Raw genomic sequence first — 19,877 nt, forward strand, 5'->3', positions numbered from 1 at the left:
AACTGAATGACTGACTCATGCTTGATTTTCCGACAGTACTGATTGCCAAACTTCCCAGGTTAACAGTTTTCGACTGATCTTATTCTAAATTCATTAATACTGAAGCAAAGTATTTGGCTTTGCTCTTTGAGCAGAGGGTTTTGTCTGCTGAGAATGTATTTCTGGATTTTTGGGTGCATCATACACAACTTGCTACATGTCTGCCAGAAGTTCAAAAAAATCACAGGATGACTCATTGAAAGTTAACATATCCTAGGCACTAGTGCAATTGTCAAAATGTCATACAACCGAACGTTATTGTCCTGATCAGTGATGCCATGAAGAAAGGCATGGAGCCTGGATGGCTGAAGTTGTTAGCTTTCTGACATGGTGAGAATGACAGAAGTGACTTTTCAGGCAACCTGCCTTCAGACTTGGCTGCTTCCACAATTCTTCAAGGGGTCAACTGCCTTGACCTCTAATCCAGCCTCCCAGACTGGAAAACAGATGTACAAGCAGCCATTTTGTCACCCGTTCTGTTGTCTAATCTAGCCCCCAGCCTCTGGTCCAAACCTCAGAGGTACAGGCAACCATTTATAAAGGTCAAATTCATGGAACCAAGATTTCTCTCACCACTGCACACCTGAGGCAGGAGCAATAAAACCAGGTTGATATCTCACTGCAGAAGCAAATTACTGCAGATGCTGAACTCTGCACTGAAAACGACCAATACTGGAGATCACAGCGGGTCGGACAGCATTCATGGAGGGAGAGGAAGCTCGCATTTTGAGTCTAGATAATTCTTCTTCTGTGCCCCGGTAAGACTTCTGAAGACAGATGTAATTTGCCTGTATTTCTGTCAGAGCTACTTGAGGAGCAGAACAATACAGTAAGCTGCCTGAACCACTGGTCCATTCAGTCTGAACTGTATTCCCCAAGTCCTCCTTCATGACTGGAGGTGTAGTGGACAGCGAAGAAGGTTACCTCAGATTACAATAGGATCTTGATCAGATGGGCCAATGGGCTGAGAAGTGGCAGATGGAGTTTCATTCAGATAAATGCGAGGTGCTGCATTTTGGGAAAGTAAATCTTAGCAGGACTTATACACTTAATGGTAAGGTCCTAGGGAGTGTTGCTGAACAAAGAGACCTTGGAGTGCAGGTTCATAGCTCCTTGAAAATGGAGTCGCAGGTAGATAGGATAGTGAAGAAGGCATTTGGTATGCTTTCCTTTATTGGTCAGAGTATTGAGTACAGGAGTTGGGAGGTCATGTAGCGGCTACAGGACATTGGTTAGGCCACTGTTGGAATATTGCATGTAATTCTGGTCTCCTTCCTATCGGAAAGATGTTGTGAAACTTGAAAGGGTTCAGAAAAGATTTACAAGGAAGTTGCCAGGATTGGAGGATTTGAACTATGGGGAGAGGCTGAACAGGCTGGGACTATTTTCCCTGGAGTGTCGGTGGTTGAGGGGTGACCTTATAGAGGTTTACAAAATCATGAGGGGCATGGATAGGATAAATAGACAAAGTCTTTTCCCTCTGGTGGGGGAGTGCAGAACTAGAGGGCATAGGTTTAGGGTGAGAGGGGAAGGATATAAAAGAGACCTAAGGGGAAACTTTTTCACACAGAGAGTTATACATGTATGAAATGAGCTGCCAGAGGAAGTGGTGGAGGCTGGTACAATTGCAACATTTAAAAGGCATTTGGATGGGTATATGAATAGGAAGGGTTTGAAGGGATATGGGCAGGGTGCTGGCAGGTGGGACTAGATTGGATTGGGATATCTGGTCGGCATGGACAGGTTGGACTGAAGGTTCTGTTTCCATGCTGTATGTCTCTATGACTCTATGACTGGTGTATGTGTTCTCAGTCCTTACCAGCTATTCATTTTTAAAGTGGTTTTGAAATATCCCAGAGGTCACCTACTTCTCTTTCTCGGGTGGTCAGTGATGCAACTGCCATTTGATAATTTGCTTTACACCCTGACTTTTTGCTTCAGATGGATGTGGTCATATTCTTTTGGAGAATTCATCCAGAAACTGCAATGACGTGTGCAAACTCATGAACGTTCTTCAAATAGTGATCCAAAGTCAAACACAGCATTGGCTGGAACACAGATTTAGAATTGTCTTTAACTTTTACTATCTTCAGCCCCTGTTTTGATGACAGAGCTAAGTTACCAAAAATCAAGAATATCTTTCTTCTTCGATTGCAAGTTTTGTTTATTCCTGTTTTCTTATAAGTGGTTATTTCTGGGTTTACAATCCGAAGAGGCCATCTCCTAGACTTCATATACTTTCTGTCACCAGGCTGTTTTGACCAGGAATCACAATTTGATGGCCACTTGCATGTGGAGAAGAAGTATGATTGACAATTTCAAAAGTTGACTGGTAGAGCTGTGGAGAAACTCAGACCTCATTAACATTAAAGCTTTAGAGTCATCCTGATGTACAGCACAGAAACAGATGCTTCTATCCAACCTGTCCATGCTGACCAGATATCCTAACGTAATCTAGTCCCACTTTCCAGTACTTAGCCCATATCCCTCTGAACCCTTTCTATTTATATACCCATCCTTTTAAATGAAGTAATTGTATCAGCCTCCACCACTTCCTCTGGCAGCTCATTCCATATATGCACCATCCTCTTTGTGAAAAAGTTGTCCCTTAGGTCCCTTTATTATCTTTCCCCTCTCACCCTAAGCCTATATCCTCTAGTTCTACACTCCCCCATCCCAGGGAAATGGTGTCCATTTAACCTATCCATGCCCCTCATGATTTTATAAACCTCTATAAGGTCACCCCTCAGTCTCCGACATTCCAGGGAAAACAACCCCAGCCTATTCAGCCTCTCTCTCTAGCTCAAATCTTCCAACCCTGCCAAAATTCTTGTAAATCTTTTCTGAACCCTTTCACATTTCACAACATCCTTTCATTATGAAGGAGACCAGAATTGCACGCAATATTCCACAAGTGGCCTAATCCATGTCCTGTACAGCCACAACATGACCTCCCAACTCCTGTACTCAATACTCTGATCCATAAAGGAAAGCATACCAAACACCTTCTTCACTAACCTGTCCACCTGTGACTCCACTTTCAAGGAGCTTTGAACCTGCACTCCAAGGTCTCTTTGTTCAGCAACACTCCCCCGGATCTTACCATTAAGTGTACAAGTCCTACTAAGATTTGCTTTTCCAAAATGCAGCACCTTGCATTTATCTAAATAAAACTCCACCTGCCACTCCTCAGCCCATTAGCTCATCTGATCAAGATCCTGTTGTAATCTGAGGTAACCTTCTTCACTGTCCACTATACCTCCAATTTTGGTGTCACCTGAAAACTTACTAACTATATATCTTAAACTCACATCCAAATCATTCATATACATGACGAGATGTAGTGGACCCAGCACCAATCCTTGTGGCACACCACTGGTCACAGGCCTCCAGTCTGAAAAACAACCCTCCACCACCCTCCTCTGTGCCCTCATCAATGCTTTGTTACTTCTTCAAAAAACTCAATCAAGTTTGTGAGACATGATTTCCCATGCACAAAGTCATGCTGACTATCCCTAATCAGTCCTTGCCTTTCAAAATACATGTAAATCCTGTCCATCAGGATTTACTCCAACAACTTGACAACCAGCGATGTCAGGTTCACTGGTCCATAGTTCCCTGGCTTTTCTTTACCACCTTTCTTAAATAGTGTCACCACTGTACACTGTACACCACTGTTCCTCTTCAACTTGCCTGGAGGGCAGTCAAAGGGTGGCTCTAAAGGTGAGCTGGGCCACAGGCAGGTAAGACTTGAGGTGTGGTGTCAAGGTTGGGGATGATGGAGAGGGACAAGTTCAGGATTGTAGTGTCCCAAGCGAATTATCATACTCACAAAAAAATTAGATAAAAAAAAACATGAGGATCATATTTTGAAATCACCACTGGGACAAATGGACCAAGTTGCAACCCAAAATTCAAAAATATAGAGAAAGATGAGATACATTAAATAAAGAAAGAGCTCGTGGAACAATGTCAAAATGAGTGATAATGGGAACACCAAAGAAACAAAAGCTGTGTCTAGAGGAGGTGTGAATGTCAGCCTGATGAACAGCTACCATCCCAAAACAAAAAGAAAAAAATGAAAGCAAAACTAAAACCTGCAAAGAGAAACAAAATGTTGGTGAGATTATGATATGAAATTAAACTCAGTGTTGAATCCAGGTGGCTGCAAACCCTAATAGGATTCCTCTACCTTATTTTGAAAAGAAAGATCAAAATGAAAGCTCCCAGCTGACCAATGAACATTGAAATGGTCTACTATCTACAAACAGTCAGACACTCTGAGCACCTATCACAAGGACCCTATCATTTTGGCATTTTGGCTAACAGAATGCTCCTGGTCTTGGATCTTCCTTGTTAATCAGTTCCTTTTTCACATTTTATTGTTGTGTATTGTTCTGTGCTTATTTTTGTAGTGGTTTTGATCTGTTCATTATAAAACAGGTTCAGAATTACCTGAAGCCTCAACACCAAATGGTAATTTTACATGTACCATTAAGTGGTGACAGTTCAACATGGTCAAAGTAATAAGGAGTTCAGGTAGGGCAAAATCACAATGCAATACATAGGACAAAATCATGGCTAGTGGAACTTGCATATGAACCCAAAAAAACAAATACTGAAATGCCTGGAAATCTGAATTGAAACAGAAAAGCCGGAAATACTTGACCAGTTGGCAGTATCTTCAGAGAAAGAAACAGTTAACGTTGCAGGTTGATGACCTCATCAAAACTGTGAAAATTAGAAATGTAATCATTTTAAGCAAATGAAAAAGGAAAGGGTAGGAAAAGAACAATAAGTCCTGTGGTAGGGTGAAAGACAGGCAGATTAAATGACAAAGGAGCAAGGCCAAAGGGAGCGATAACGGGACAAGTGAGGAAACAAAAGATGTTTCTGAAGGAGGTGTGAATGTCAGAATAGTGAACAGCTGCCGTCCAAAATCAAAAGCAAGACAGAAACGAGAGTAAAACTGAAACCTGCAAAGAGAAAGGAAATAAAATGGGGGTGAGATTTTAGCCTGAAACTTTCCAACTCGTGTGTTGAGTCTGGCAGATTGCAAAGTGCTTAATCAAAAGATTAGGTGCTGTTCCTCAAGCTTAGTACGAGATTCATTTGAAGGCCAAGGACAGAAAGGTCAGTATAAGGGCAAAGTGGAGCATCTTGTACCCACCTTGGCTTCATCCCCTTATGCAGCGAAACAGCCAAACATAGTTGTGAGTTCTTACAAGTTAATTTAAATCACAAACCACATCAGGGCAAATTTTGTTTTATTATTATTCCCTTGTGGGTTATAGGCATCTCTCACTGGCCAGCATATATTGCCTGTCGCTAGCTACCTTTGAGAAGGTGGTGTTGAGCTGCCTTCTTGAACTGCTGCAGTCCACCTAAGTAGGTTGACCCCCAATGCCCCTAAGGAGGGAATTCCAGGATTTTGCCCCAGTGACAGTGAATGAACAGTGATATCTTTCCAAATCAGGATGGTGAGTGGCTTGGAAGGGAGCTTGCATGTTATGGTGTTTCTGTGTATCTGTTGCACTTGTCCTTCCATTTGCAAGTGATGGTGGTCTTGGTGATTCAAGTTGTTAATTCTAGATGTGGTGCCAATAAAATAGGCTGCTTTGTTCTGGATGGTGTTAAGCTTCATGAGTGTTGTTGAAGCTGCATTCATCCAGGCAAGTGGGAGTGTTGCACACACTCCTGACTTGTGCCTTGCAGATTTTGGACAAATAATGTGGGGATCAGGAGATGAGTTACTTGTTGCAGTATTCCTAGCCTCTGATCTGCTCTTGTAGACGCTGTGTTTATATGGCAACTCCAGTTGAATTTCTGGTCAATAGTAACACCCAAATTGTTGGTAGTAGGGAATGCTATCTAATCATGGTGATTGATATCACATAGCTATGACTATCACCATGTTGGATGTACAGTGTTTTTAAAGTACTGAGTCTTGTTATTTATGGAGTCAGGATTTTGCATGGCACATCACTTCCAAGATGCAAGGTTTGCATTCACTTATTATGTTTATGTTTTTTTCCCAAATGTATGCTCCTCAGCCTGAAACCCCATAGACAGTTATCTCAGTCAACCCAGCATGACATGATGACATGACATGACACAACACACACATACACACACACGCGGATCCTCTGGTCTAATCCCTGGTTTCTCTCAACACTCCGCCACTCCACCATCCTGTCAACCTGTAGTGGAAGGAGGGAAATGGAAGAGGACAGAGAAAGTGCAAAGTATAGAGAGAGAGTGCAGAGGTAGAGAGAAAGATAGTCAAGAGAAAGATCGAAAAATGTCAGGGCAAACCTGCCAAGCAGAAAAACAGCAAGTCAAAGACATGATTTCTGCCTTTCAGGATAGGAGGTTCCACTTCACAGAGCTGCCAGACAATTAGAGACCTACAGCTCTCTAGTACCAGTCGCACCATTACTAGTGGTAGCTACAGGTGGTACTGCACCCAGGGCCTGAAGAGGCATTTAGATTAGATTCCCTACAGTGTGGAAATAGGCCCTTCGGCACAACAAGTCCACACCGACCCTCCAAACAGCAACCCACCCAGACCCATTCCCTTACATTTACCCCTGACTAAACACATCTAACACTACGGACAATTTAGCATGGCCAATTCACCTGACTTGCACATCTTTGGACTGTGGGAGGAAACTAGAGCACCCAGAGGAAACCCACGCAGACATGGGGAGAATGTGCAAACTCCACACAGACAGTTGCCTGAGGTGGGAATTGAACCCGGGTCCCTGGCGCTGTGAGGCAGCAGTACTAACCACTGAGCCACCGTGCCATACTTGATCAACTCTGTAAATGTTTTGAGCTTGAGCCAAGCCCAAGACAGAGGGTATGAAGGCCTAGGTTTTGAGAAAACTATAGAAAGGACAGGACAGCAATACACTACATTTTATTCATTCATGGGATGAAGGAATTGCAGCCTAGGCGGGTATTTATTGCCCAACCTTAATGCTCAGAGGGCAGTTAAGACTCAACCACATTGCTATAAGTCTGGAGTCACATGTAGGCCAGACCAGGTAAGGACATCAGTTTCCTTCCCTAAAGGACATTAGTGAACCAGATGGGATTTTTTAACAATCAACAATTGTCATCTGTCGACTCTTAATTCCAGATTTATTTTTTTATTGAATTCACCATCTGTCATGGCAGGATTCAAACCCAGGTCCCTAGAACATTACCTGGGTCCCTGAATTAATAGACCAGTGACAATACCACAAGGCCACGGCCTCCCCTATGCATGGCTCTTCATTAAGGAGGGATTCCCTTGCACAGCAGACAGAACAGGGAAATCTAGAGGGCTGGCTGCTTACCTTGGGACTCTCCTACCTCTGGTCAAATCCAGCAGCTTCTTAATCAGAGGGCACTAACTGCCCATTCAAGGACCTCAATTATTCCATTGGCAAGAAAACACTACCACTGGCAAAACTGTGGTGGGAACATGAGCAGACAGATGGCTGACAGACTGCCCACTTGATGTGCCCCAACCATCAAACCTGCTATTGTGGCATAGAGAACTTATATTTTAGGCTAAGGACTTCCCAGCAAGTTTTGAAACACTGGCTAAGTAATCTCGTTTATATGTACACTCTTAAGCAAATGTATTCCCAAGCCAGTCTTTGAATACTTCTTAAAGATGTATTATCTCTGGCCACAGCCTGTAAAAACAATCTTTTTTCTTAAACACCAATTTTACCACTGAACCTTGATGATACCAACTGAAGCTCAGGAGGATTTGTAGAATCAGAGTGTAAGGAAATGTAAGTAACAGATAGTTATCAACATAAGGTGCTACAATGTGTGTGTTCATTCTCACTGACTTTGGTCTTGCACTAAGTCTCAGCGATTGCTCCGGATGGCACCCTTGCAAACGTCATCTATATTTCCCAATTTAAAAAGCCAAAACAGAACAACAGAAACAAAGAAAAATAATTCAATTTAATAATAATTCTTTGCAGCTGTTTGATCTGTAAAAGGGTAAGGCTGCTTCAAAGGCTCTTAAGAGTCTGGATTTGTTTTCTTGCATTCTTATACTTGTTTTCTATACTGTATATGGCAAACTCACTAAAAAAACTGTTATTTGAATGCTTTGATGAGGTACTGGAGCTTCAAATTCAGCATTCAGCAAATAAATGGACCAACAAATTAAGTGAATTTCAAGTAAATTCTAAGAGAATTTATTACTCTACATTTCACATTAGATGACTCTCCCCCACAGTAGGATCATGAGTATGACATTCCATGATTGCAAAACTGCAGGTATTTAATAAACTAAATTGTGTTCTTTTAACATTTGATATTAAAGTATGTTGATCTCAACATCACAGGATGGAATTGAAGTTTGTTTAAGATTTTTGTTTAAGCAAGTCTTAAGTGGAGGTGGCACTGACCTCCACTCTGCACCTCTCATTTGTAGATCTTCACTTGGCAGGAATTAGTAGCTAAAGAGTTTTTCATATCACTTCACAGAAACCAGAACTCAGTGTTAAACAAGATGGTAAAGTAATGTTGTTTTGCTTTAATTAAACAACAATAACTGCATCTGCACTACTCCCCAATGTTATTCTTTAATTAAACTCAACACATCAGGTAAGTACAAGATTCATAAAACTGACAGCAGAGCACTTTTATGAGTCTGACCTCTGGATTATAGAGATACATTTGGCTTTTGAAAGGTACCACCAAACTATATATTAAACAAAGGTTGAATCATGGCATAATGCGTAATATTTAGAATGTAAAACATCTGTAGCATATTCCTCTGTCTAATCAGCAGGTTCTATTAGATAAATTAGAAGTAAGAATTTTGTGCATGGAAAACCTTATGTACTTTAATATTTCCAGGGTGAAGATCCAATAAACACTTCAGAAATCAGACTTACCAGTACTATCTAGTGAGACTGGCAGTGTCTCCCTGCTATGCCAGGTGCGTTCTGTGCCACAGTCCCTCTTTTCACTTTCCTCGTCCTCCCTTGGCAACAGTACTTGGTTTCCATGTGGGGAAGAATCGTGGTTGGGCATAGTCACTGGACTGGAATCTCTGTCCAGGGCATTAATAATACTGTCATCTTCTGCAATGTGAAGCTTGTCTTCGTCATCTGTTTCTGAACCCGTATCCACTACATTCTCATAGTTCAAAACTAAAAAAGAAAGGAATTAGAAGAATTATAGAGTTACAAAAATGTACGTGAAAACATTGTTTTTCTGAAGTGAAGAACTGAAGGTCAAGTGGCCAGAAAGCTGTACTGTTCCTGTGCTTTCCAAATCTAGTCCAATCTCACTGTTCAAATTAATTTCTTTACTTCAGACATCGTAACTGGCAGTCCACTTTTGAAATTTTCAGAACACGTGCAAACTATGCCAAATAAGCTTCAAAACATGCATCATATGTCAGAATAGCTCAAGAACCAAATTAAGCCAGTCTATTTTGCAGCACAGACCTGATGCACTTGCACCAGTATTCCTTAAAATAGACAGTTTATAAATAAGTTCTTTGAACTGAATTGAAGGTGGCTGCTTCTGCATTAGCTTGTCTTCCTAGTCATTCAGCAGGCATGGTAGTACATAAATTGTCCACTTTACCACTAGACAAGAAAGATTAGAGTAATAAACACAGGGACATTAGTTTAGCTAGAGAAACATACCATCAGTTACACATACACAGACACAACACTGCCAAAATCTGTTTAACCCAGCTATCAAGAAAAACAAACAGACAGACACACACAAATACACACGTAGAATTCAATCTAGATGCTAGGGACATGGTGCACTTTTTAGGAAGGGTTGGTACATTAAATGCTAATCTAGGCAGAGATGGGTCTGCCCCAGGATCGAATACCCCAAGGGTAGAAACCTGCCCACTGAGAGACGCTCTTCACTGTTCAGCAGCATCACCAGGGAATAAGTGGCAGCTGCTGGTAGTGCACCCACTCAAGCCCCAGGTCACCAAGGAACTCAAGCCATAGGCAAGTGATACCAGAGGAGTTTGTGGGGTGGGGGTTGCAGGGAAGATGGAGAGTGAGTTGGCAGCAATAGTAGAAGGGTAGTCTCAGCAGCATCATCCCCACCTTCTCATTGCCAGGTTCTTCTGGCAAATATTGAGTGTCTCTGAATGAGGGACTCTTTCCCGGAAGCCTACAGGCAACTTCAACAGGTATGCCATTCAGGCCTCCATCATAGTGAATTCTGACCTGTTATATTTTCAATACCAGCATGAGTAGAATGAAGCATTTAGGTGGACATTAATGGTCTGCTCACAGGCCTCAGCAGGGCAGGAAGACCACGCACAAGCTTTGGTGGAAGCAAGAAGGTGGCAGGGATGCACCCACAACTCTCTCACATACGATTTAATGGCCCCCTCCGTCACCTAACTCACCATGGACGAAGGCATTCAGTTCCACCCACACATACACACGAACAGCTCAGTAATATGGACTCTAGCATCATGGGGAGAGGAAGGAAGAAAAACATCTCCAGCTAAACCTCAAACAGTTTCAGATTCATTTTGATTCATTTTGATTCCTGTGTTCTTAATAAATAAATCCGGAAGTTTTATCAATTGAACTATCTCAAATGGCTCTCGCCAGCTATCAGATTATACAGGAGTGGCAGGAATAGTATTGTGCTTGTACCAGGTTTACAAGTCCCTTCGCATGAATTTGTGAAACATTGCAATCATTTCTATTTACAATTCTTGCTTTCCAAGCCTTCATGTCTGCTTCCTTTCCTGCTTCTGGAAGTTCTGCTGCTTATTAGTTTGTTAAGAAGTGTAACAAAAATAGTTTCTTATGTATATATATTATATATAAATGTTAGCCACGACAAAAAGATTACATTGCGCATATCTACTCATAATATGATCTTTGTATAATCCGCGGGCCTGCACTTGCCTTCCCAACAACTGCACAACAGGTGCAAATTAAAATGAAAACGACAGCGAAGTTGGGCAAACAGAAATGCTGACCTGGTTTGAATACCAATTGACGGGTGAAACAAAACCTTTTCAAAGAGGTGTGACCACAAGGGTTTAGGCAAGTTCAGGCTGGGTAATGCCCTTTGAAAATAAATGATTTTTTTTTAAAAAGGGAATATTCGTCTTCACTCTAGCTGTGTGGTCCAGATATACCTTGGCACAATTGGCTGTGCCCTTCCTTTGCAACGGTAGTTTAACCATTTCTTAGCAACGTGCCGAAGATTCTTTATTGCTCAAGGGTTCAAGGCTTCACTGGATATATTTGTCTCAGGCTACAACAAAAGGTCTGAGTCCTGGGAAGCTACCAACCCAGCCCCTAAAAACTGGTCTCTGGGTGCAAGAGAAATAAAGAGAGGTCTTGAAGGAGTGAATAAAATTATCTAAGGCTGGACAAGCATTAAAAGGCTTTTTATTCCATAAAAAACATGCCTTTTAAGGTCTTTTGCGTGTCCACAGCATTCTCTGTGAATAACACGTGAACATTCCGGGTGCAGTGTGATTCAAATATTTTAGAGAAAAGAAGATAAATGATTAATCACGAGCTACTACACTCACAAATATCAGCACAAGCTCAATAAGCAATGAAGTCATGTCTCAGAGTAGGGGCAGCAGCAGAACACATATCACCCTCAAAGGGTAACAATACTTTCCCAACCTGTAAAATCTGCATGACAGTAAATATTATTCTTATCATAAATACCAATTTCAGTCCTAACAAGAATCTCTCCCCAGAGCAACAAGCTCAAACCCCAGCACCAGCGACCGTGACTCAGTCACTTACTCACTAAGACTGTGGGAAAGATGCAACAACAGTGCTTCATTGAACATTTGCATTTTATTGCACTGATAAGCTCTGCACCCTATCCAGGCAAGTACAAATGATACCGAAATTATTCTTTTTTTACAAAAAAGCAGAAAGCAGTTTGGCATTCGATTCATTTCTGGTGTATATAACCTGAAGGCTATTTGTTTAATAACTTTTGTAAACCACCAGAATTTCAAATAAAGCAGTTTACATAAATGGGAAGTGATCTGCCTAGAAATGTTGAAAACTAAAACCAGTTTCCCTTAATTGACAGAAATATCTACATTTCAGCTAAAATAACTATAGATAAGTATTGGGCTCATTTTCAAATTTCAAAATAGCCGAGATTTTAATCCTCCTTTTTATTTCTCTCTGGTAAAAGCAAATCCTAGCTGGCCTTCCTCAGTCGCTATTATGACTTTGTTAAAGTATTGACTGTCTCTGATCCAAAGTGGGCCATTTTTACATCTGGCTCCTCCACATTTACCCAAGGGCCACCACAGAGGCTTTAGTCATCAAGCTGCAAATTGGCACCAGCACAGGGTATTACTTCAACCTACAAAGAAGTGGGTGCCTGAAGAATTCTTCAGAGTTATTTTGTAAACACTCACAGAGAGAGAGAGAGAGAGAGATGTCCAGTTGCTGGTTTAGAATAAACAATGGCCCTTATTAGTCTCTGGACAATGTGAAATGCCTACCAAGTGAATAGCTGTGATGGACCCCAATGAAAATGCAAATATTTCACCAGAAATTCATGGAGGGATTTCTTTCATGGTCACCTTGTCTTCTGGTCACTTTTGTCAAGTCATACTTATCTGGACTTGCAGTAGTCTAAATGGTTTTCCTTTGTACTCAAAGAGACAGCTTAATAATCTAACCTATGCAATTCCTGCTGGCATGGAGTGTTATATTTACCAATATCCATCATTTAAATACTAATATTGAAACAGATTTCTGGTCAGAATGTTTGACTGTAAAGGAGGGCAGTGAAACCAGCAATTCAAACTTTTTCAAATTTTTAACTGTTAATAAGTTTATGGTGACAAGTATTAAAGCTGATATTCTATTGATCTAGGTTAAAACACAATATGTATTAATATATTTCAGGAAAATTAAAATAGCAAGATTATAGGTTACAATCAGACAAAGGTCAAACTATCTTTATCAACTTTACGTTAGAAAAAAGAATAAAATCAGTAGGTTTTTAAAAAATTGGCACACAAGTAAGCTCTAGTTCTTCTCTGGCAGAAGAATTAAAAAATAAAATCTGTTCTTACATCACACTAAAATAAAAGTATGTAAATACATAAGTATGATTTTAGCTCAGTATACACTACAACAATGGTGTATTAACAATGTCAATTATTTTGTTTTCTCATTTTAATACACAACAGAGATGCTCTTAAAGGCAAGAAAATGTTTGTCTGAACCACTCCTTCCGCTCTGATCTCTGACGTATGATTTATATGAAATAAAACAAAGTAAATATATTTTTGAAGGTTGCTGTGCTTTTGTCCTGTATTTGTTTTTCACTTTCTAAACCGTACAATATGATAAGATAAAATGTTTCAATGGGAACAGACTTACTGTGCACTTTAAGGCTGCAATGTTCCTGAAACATGTTTCTCAACTTCAGAAATTCAAACTCAGCCGGCCAGACACCTACACTAACTAAATGGTTTCAGTAAAGTTGTTCAAAAAAAAACTTGCTGCTTTTGCAGAAGGCTGGCTTGATAAAGCAGCCAATGCCACCTCAAAATAGTTTTTTTATGCATATATGATAGTTTCAGAGCTACTTCTATAAAATTTTGGGTCAAGATACTGAAATTTAAGTTTTTAAGAGTAATATGCCTGCACAACACTGTTGTTTAATAAACTAATTTTCATTTGTTTGCAAATGTGCAACTCATATTCAACGTGGCATTGCATCACCAGCAATTGATATCATCATTATTGCAGAAATGACACACAACACTTCGCCCTCTGCAAACAAAAAGAGATTTGGAACATCATTTTTCTCTTTACTTCACACAAAACTCATAGTCTTGTACAGATGTTATACACTCATTTGCTGCTTTGGTGAAAAGGTCCTGAATGTTAGATCTGAAGTCCTCCTTATCTTAGTACAACACAGAATGTACAGAACAGAAACAGGCTGTACAACCCAATTGGTCTATGACGGTGGTTACACTCCATATGTGCTTCCTCTCTCCCACCTATTTCATCTAACCAGATCTATCCTTCTATACTTCCTCTCAAATATTGATCCAATTATGACAAAGCTTGGTGAACAAAAAAGCGCAAGTTTAAAAATTTGTTTATTTTTTTTACTTCTGCATTTACACACAAGACAGAAGAAGTGAATGGATATGTCACAATTGCATCCTAATCTCCTCACCTCACCATCCCTTTCCAGATAACCACATTCTTTGGTATTTACCAGCTATAATCATCAATGAAATGTACACTGCTTTTAGCTTTCCTGTTGTGTTCTCTGAAACGTTTAGTAACTGAGGGAAAAGTACTCTCATGATGACTCTGAAGTACCCTTAGGTTTTGAGCCTGGGATGCATGCACAATAAATGCAATTTTTGGGAGTGAATCAGTAAACTGCATTTGGATAGTTCATAAAATTTGCTTATTGGCAGAATATACTTAAAATTGCATCCTTTCTGTTAACTTATTCATCAGTGAGGATTTCAGCTGGCATTACATTGATTAATTTAGCCCCAACCTCCTCCCTCCAACACTTTCCTAATCGGTGCTCAGGAAAAGGCAGATAATTTAAACTAATATTTTGCATTGTTCTTCACGATTGAGGAGATTGTAAAACTCCCAAAGTTATCAGATAAGCAAGATGCTAACAAGAGGAAAGATCTTTTAACAGTTTTTATCACAAGGAACAAAGTACTTGAAAAACTAATGGGAATAAAGGTAGACAAGTCGCGAGGACCTGATGGCCTGCATCCAAGAGTTTTAAAAGGAAGTAGCGATAGAGACAGTGAAGGTATTGTTGAAATATTCCAGAACTCTCAGAATTTGAGGAGGATCGCAACAGATTGAAGACTGCTGAAGTGGCACTCGATTCATGAAGAAAGGGAAACAGGAAGTGGAAAGCAGAGGCAGCACAGTGGTTCAGTGGTTAGCACTTCTGGCTCACAGCACTAAGGACCCAGGTTCAATTCCAGCCTTAGGTGACTGACTGTATGGAGGTTGCATATTCTCCCCATGTCTGTGTGGATTTTCTCCAGGTGTTCTGGATCCTCCCACAGTCCAAAGGTGTACAGTTTAGGTGAACTGGCCATGCTAAATTGCCCATAACGTCCAGGAATGTGCAAGTTAGGTGGATTAGCCAGGGGAAATAAATGGTTATAGAGATAGAGTAGAGCGATGAGTCCGGGTGAGATGGCCTTTGGAGGGTCAGTGTGGATTTGATGGGCCAAATGGCCTATTTCCACACTGTTGGAATTCTATGATAATGAAAACAATATGGCAGTTAGCCTAACATCTGTCATTGGAAAAATACAAGAGTCCATTGTGATAGAAGAAATAGTAGGACATTTAGAAAGGTTTAATGCAATCAGAGTTAACATGGCTTTTAAAAGGGAAATTATTTTTGACAAATTTACAATAATTCTTTGAGAATATAACAAGGAGACTTGATAAGGGGGAACTGGTAGATGTGGTGCATTTGAATTTCTAGATGGCATTCAATAAAGTGGCACATAAATAAGTTATTTCACAAGAAAGGAGCTCACAGTACTGTGGTAATGGTTTGAGGATTGGTTAACAGGAGACAGACATGGTGATTTGTAGGCCTTTTTTCAGGTTGAAATGACGTAATTACTGTAGTACCAACAGTATCAGTTTTAGGACCTAAATAATTTATTATCTATATCAATGAGCTGGAGAAGGGAAGAATGTAATATATTCAAATTTTATGATGATACAAAAATAGGTGGGAGGGCATGTTGTGATGAGGAATACGAAGTCTGCAAGGGGATATAAATAAGTTGTGTGAGCAAGCAAAAACTTGACAGATGGAGCTTAATGTAGGAAAGCGTGAGGCTATGCATTTTTGTTGGAAAATTCAAAAGTCAGGATCCTATTTAAATGGAGAGAGACTCCAAAAAGTACAGTATAAAGAGGCATGGCTGACCTTGTGTATGAAACACACAAGAGTTGGCACATGGGTACAACAAGTAATTAAGAAGACAAATCAAATTTTGGCCTTTGTTGCTAAGGGATTGTGGTTTAAAAATAGGGAAGCTCTATTCTGACTGTACAGGATATTGGTGAGATATTGGTGAGGCTTTTCCTGAAGTACTGTGTTCTGTTTTGGTCCTCCTATTCAAGAAAGGATGAACTGGCATTGGAGGCAATTCAAAAGAAATTCTCTAGGCTGATTTCAGTTTAACAGGTTAGGCCTATCAGAGTTCAGATGAACAAGGGGTGATCTTACTGAAACACATTAGATTTTGAGTGGACTTGACAGGGTAGATTTTGAGAAGCTGTTTACATGAGTGGGGGAAATCTCAAAATCTCAGACATAGTTACAGAATAATGGGACATTGGTTTAAAAAAAAATACACAAGGAATTTCTTCTTTCAGAGGGTAGTGAATGTCTGGAATTCTGTACCCCAGATATTTGTGGAGGCTAGATCACTGAAAGTCTTTTGAGAGGAGGTAGATGGATTTTTGAAGTAACAAGGTTTGAGAGCTATGACAAGCTAGAACAAACTAGAAATTGAGGCCTGAAACGTTTCAATATGACCTGTTGCTCTGACTATTAGCTGAGGTTAGTGCTCCCAAAGGTTACCAATAAAGCTAAGACAGTGTGAATGACAGATAACTCAGTTTGATAACTCAGATAACTCACCCTTGGTGAGTTAGATATTCATATATCGCTGCTATTATACTGCCACAATATCTAAGTAACTATAATGCACCTTGCCAAAGTATTTCGAAAACTTGCATAACACAGAGAACCATTTTGGTAAAATGCATACCTTCAAAATGGCCTAGGGCTTTTGAATAAAGGTGGTGTACAAATGACACCCTGGCTGAGCCACAAGGTGAGTAAATTCAGCAGCCAATACAATGACGTTCACAGTCAGCAAAGACGTCATTGTGCCAAACTGTTTCCTGATTTGTGATCAAGCAAATTAGATGGCATGGGGGCATCAAGTGTGAAGATAACACATTAATTGCAGGCTTGTAAATAGAGCTGGCAGCTGATTCAATTGTCTACGATTGAATGGAGTTTAAATAAATTTAACAAGGGTCAAAATGGAAGAAAAGTAAAAACAAAATGTTGTAAAGGTCTCATCTTCTTCAAAGTGTTAATCCTCCTGCCATTACAGCCTATGCAAAAATTCTTCCACCAGAAAAACCAGCAACATTAAATTATGATAAAAGCATATCCTCAAAATATTCTTTCTTTACTAAATACTAAAAGAACAGATTGAAGTTTTTACATCAAAGCCTGTCATACTTTTTTCTAAGTATTCCTATTCTCCTGTGTAGCTCTCAGTTGCCTTCACTTGCACTCAGCACCATGCTTTATGCTCCCAAAGGGAACAGTACCTGAACCATTGAATCATCTACATTTCAAGACCTCAGTTAATCCTGGGCTTAATGTTGATTAATGTGCATGCAAATGGCATCAGGCAGCATTGGAACGAAAGATCACTTTCTAAAAAATGTATCAGTTGTAAAACCGCTTAAAGCTGACCAGCAAAACTCTCTGAAAAGCCGTTTCAATAAATTATCAATCAAATGCAGAATACTAATAATGATTTATAGTCCAGCTAGCTCTTCAGAGCTCCTTTGTTTCCACTAAGGCATAAAACATTACATCCAAGAACAACAGTAATGAAAGTCACTCAGCCAGATTCGCCCTCAGCCTTTTCCTCAGTGAATCTCAACTTTCACTGAAACTTCCTTTACAAAATTGCTCATACAGAGGGTGACTAAAATCAGACCGTACCTTTAACTGAAGAAATGACAGCTTGATTTGCAAGGAAATGTCATACTGAAAAGAAGCCTTTATGATCCCATGCAACGATAGGCCTGAAACAAACACCTTCCATCAGCAGCAAAACAGTATTTTTTTAAATCCAAAGTTCACTTCTGGTTGGGGCAGCCTCTACTCAAATGCCTTGTAATCCTCTCAGTTGAGAATCATATTTAGTTCTGGTGCTGGGAATTAACAAGAGCCTTCTCTGTCTGGCACAGCTAATGGGCGGTGTGTTGCTTTCTAGTCCATCAGTTGCAGGGCATGTAAATGGTCACTCACCTCATTGGATGGAAGCAATTTGTCGAGCTTTCAAAAAGGGAGAGATTTGGAAGTATGTTAATCACCTGAATGGCTCAAAGGGGAGGTGTGCGCATTTGCAAATTGGAAATGAGGTCATTGTCTGTTAGGTTTCCAAGGGGCGTTGTGCACTGTTAAAGTGACAAAGATGCAGCTGACTATATCAGGCTCACCTAACGACCCACCAAACTGGGCAAGAAGTGACAGAAGTGAAAGGCACAGAAGCAGACGCTTGATACATTACGAGGCCTGCTTTGTGGCAGGGAAAACAAGCACAAAAGCAGGAAATTCAGTGATGTGTAAATGGAACAATGAGAAGGGAGAAGTTCAACAATTTCTGTCAGGAGGCAGCAACTGAAGCTGGACTTTAATTGAATTAAAGTCCCATTATTTGTTCAATCTCAAGCAACAGGCTAGCAAAGCAAGGTTTGCTCAACTGTTCTGAGGTACCACCTTTCCTCACCCTGTAATAGTCAGCCATCTGTGCACACATCCACACATGTTCTATCTCACGACAATTGCACTGGGCCCCTATCAAGCAAGGACGCCAAAACACACACACACACAAAAGCTCTGCAGGCCTCCCTCAGGTCCAAAGAGCAGGGAAAAAAAACTCGTTGCTTGTCACACAGGTGAGCCAGCAACCACATCCTATCAGCTTTAACACGCATCAAGCAAAAGAAAGGTTAAAATTAGAAAATTCAATTTATTTGATAATTTCCCAGAATAATTAGAGTTAATATGGGTTAATTAATATGCAAATCTCTCAGCAGATGTTCTGCAGCAGGGCCCAAGCGTGAAAGCAGTCTGCCTTCCCCTACGTGATTTCGGCTGTCAGTTATTGGGCATAATTACTGTAACTAACCAAATACACACAAAACGTTGAGAATATAAAATTGTTACAGTTTCGCCTGTGTGCAAGCTGGTACTTTGCTGTCACAAAGGGGCCAATTTCTTTTTAGAAAATAAAGGTCTCTTTTTAGCTTCCTAGGGCTTTTAAAAAGGCAGTGACTAAATTAAGTATCTTATCTGCTCCCATGCATAATTTAATCAGTATTTTTGTTGAACTCCTCCTCTTGATACACTGGTGCAAACAGTGCAAAAGCTGGCAGATTTTGAACAGGTATCGAAAAAAAAGTATTTAAGAGGTGACCACGTGGGCAGGGTATATTCACAGCTCAAAAGCGACATTTACTATTAGCAAATTAGTTCATAGTTTTTCAAATTTGCTGCTGAAGATTCTCACTGTGAATTTATTTGCAAAGCAAATTAAATCACTTGTAAGCATTTATTATGCCACGCAAATGTATTTATTCTGTAAATACCAACAGCACTTTATTGGCCATCTAGTTATAATGAACAACACCAATTATTGCAAAAAAAACCCTTGAAGAACCAAATATTGTAACACCATGATTGACTGGATGGTGTATATTTCCATTAATGTAATTTATCTGATGGTCCCCTACACACATTTACAAAATAGTGAGAGAATGTTTTCCATCTTTTGCGTGGTGACCAGTGGTCCTTTAATGTATTCTTCTAAAACGTCTAAAATCATAACATATCGAACCAATCTTGAAATGTTTCCATTGCTTACCAAATGTGCAATGTCATAAAGGCTTTTTATAGCGTAATTTACACACTTATTAATTTCATCCATTTAAAATACACGTTAATTTTGTGCACACACCGAGTATTTTCTGGAAGCC

The 19,877-nt window shown here is 40.1% G+C and overlaps 1 protein-coding gene across 3 annotated transcripts in view; it reads right to left on the reverse strand.

Moving 5' to 3' along the window:
* The window catches only part of LOC122551730 (zinc finger E-box-binding homeobox 2-like), a 113,267-nt gene that overhangs the window by 38,824 nt on the left and 54,566 nt on the right, over positions 1-19,877 (reverse strand). For 2 of the 3 annotated variants that reach the window (XM_043694099.1, XM_043694101.1), the window contains one exon: positions 8,952-9,209. In XM_043694099.1, the coding sequence (XP_043550034.1) occupies positions 8,952-9,209 (258 nt within the window). Of the gene's footprint in view, positions 1-8,951; positions 9,210-13,436; positions 13,486-19,877 lie in introns of those variants that run through there. The other variant, XM_043694100.1, reaches the window with a different exon arrangement.

The sequence above is a fragment of the Chiloscyllium plagiosum genome, chromosome 7 (assembly GCF_004010195.1).
Source record: "Chiloscyllium plagiosum isolate BGI_BamShark_2017 chromosome 7, ASM401019v2, whole genome shotgun sequence".
Lineage (NCBI taxonomy): Eukaryota > Metazoa > Chordata > Chondrichthyes > Orectolobiformes > Hemiscylliidae > Chiloscyllium > Chiloscyllium plagiosum.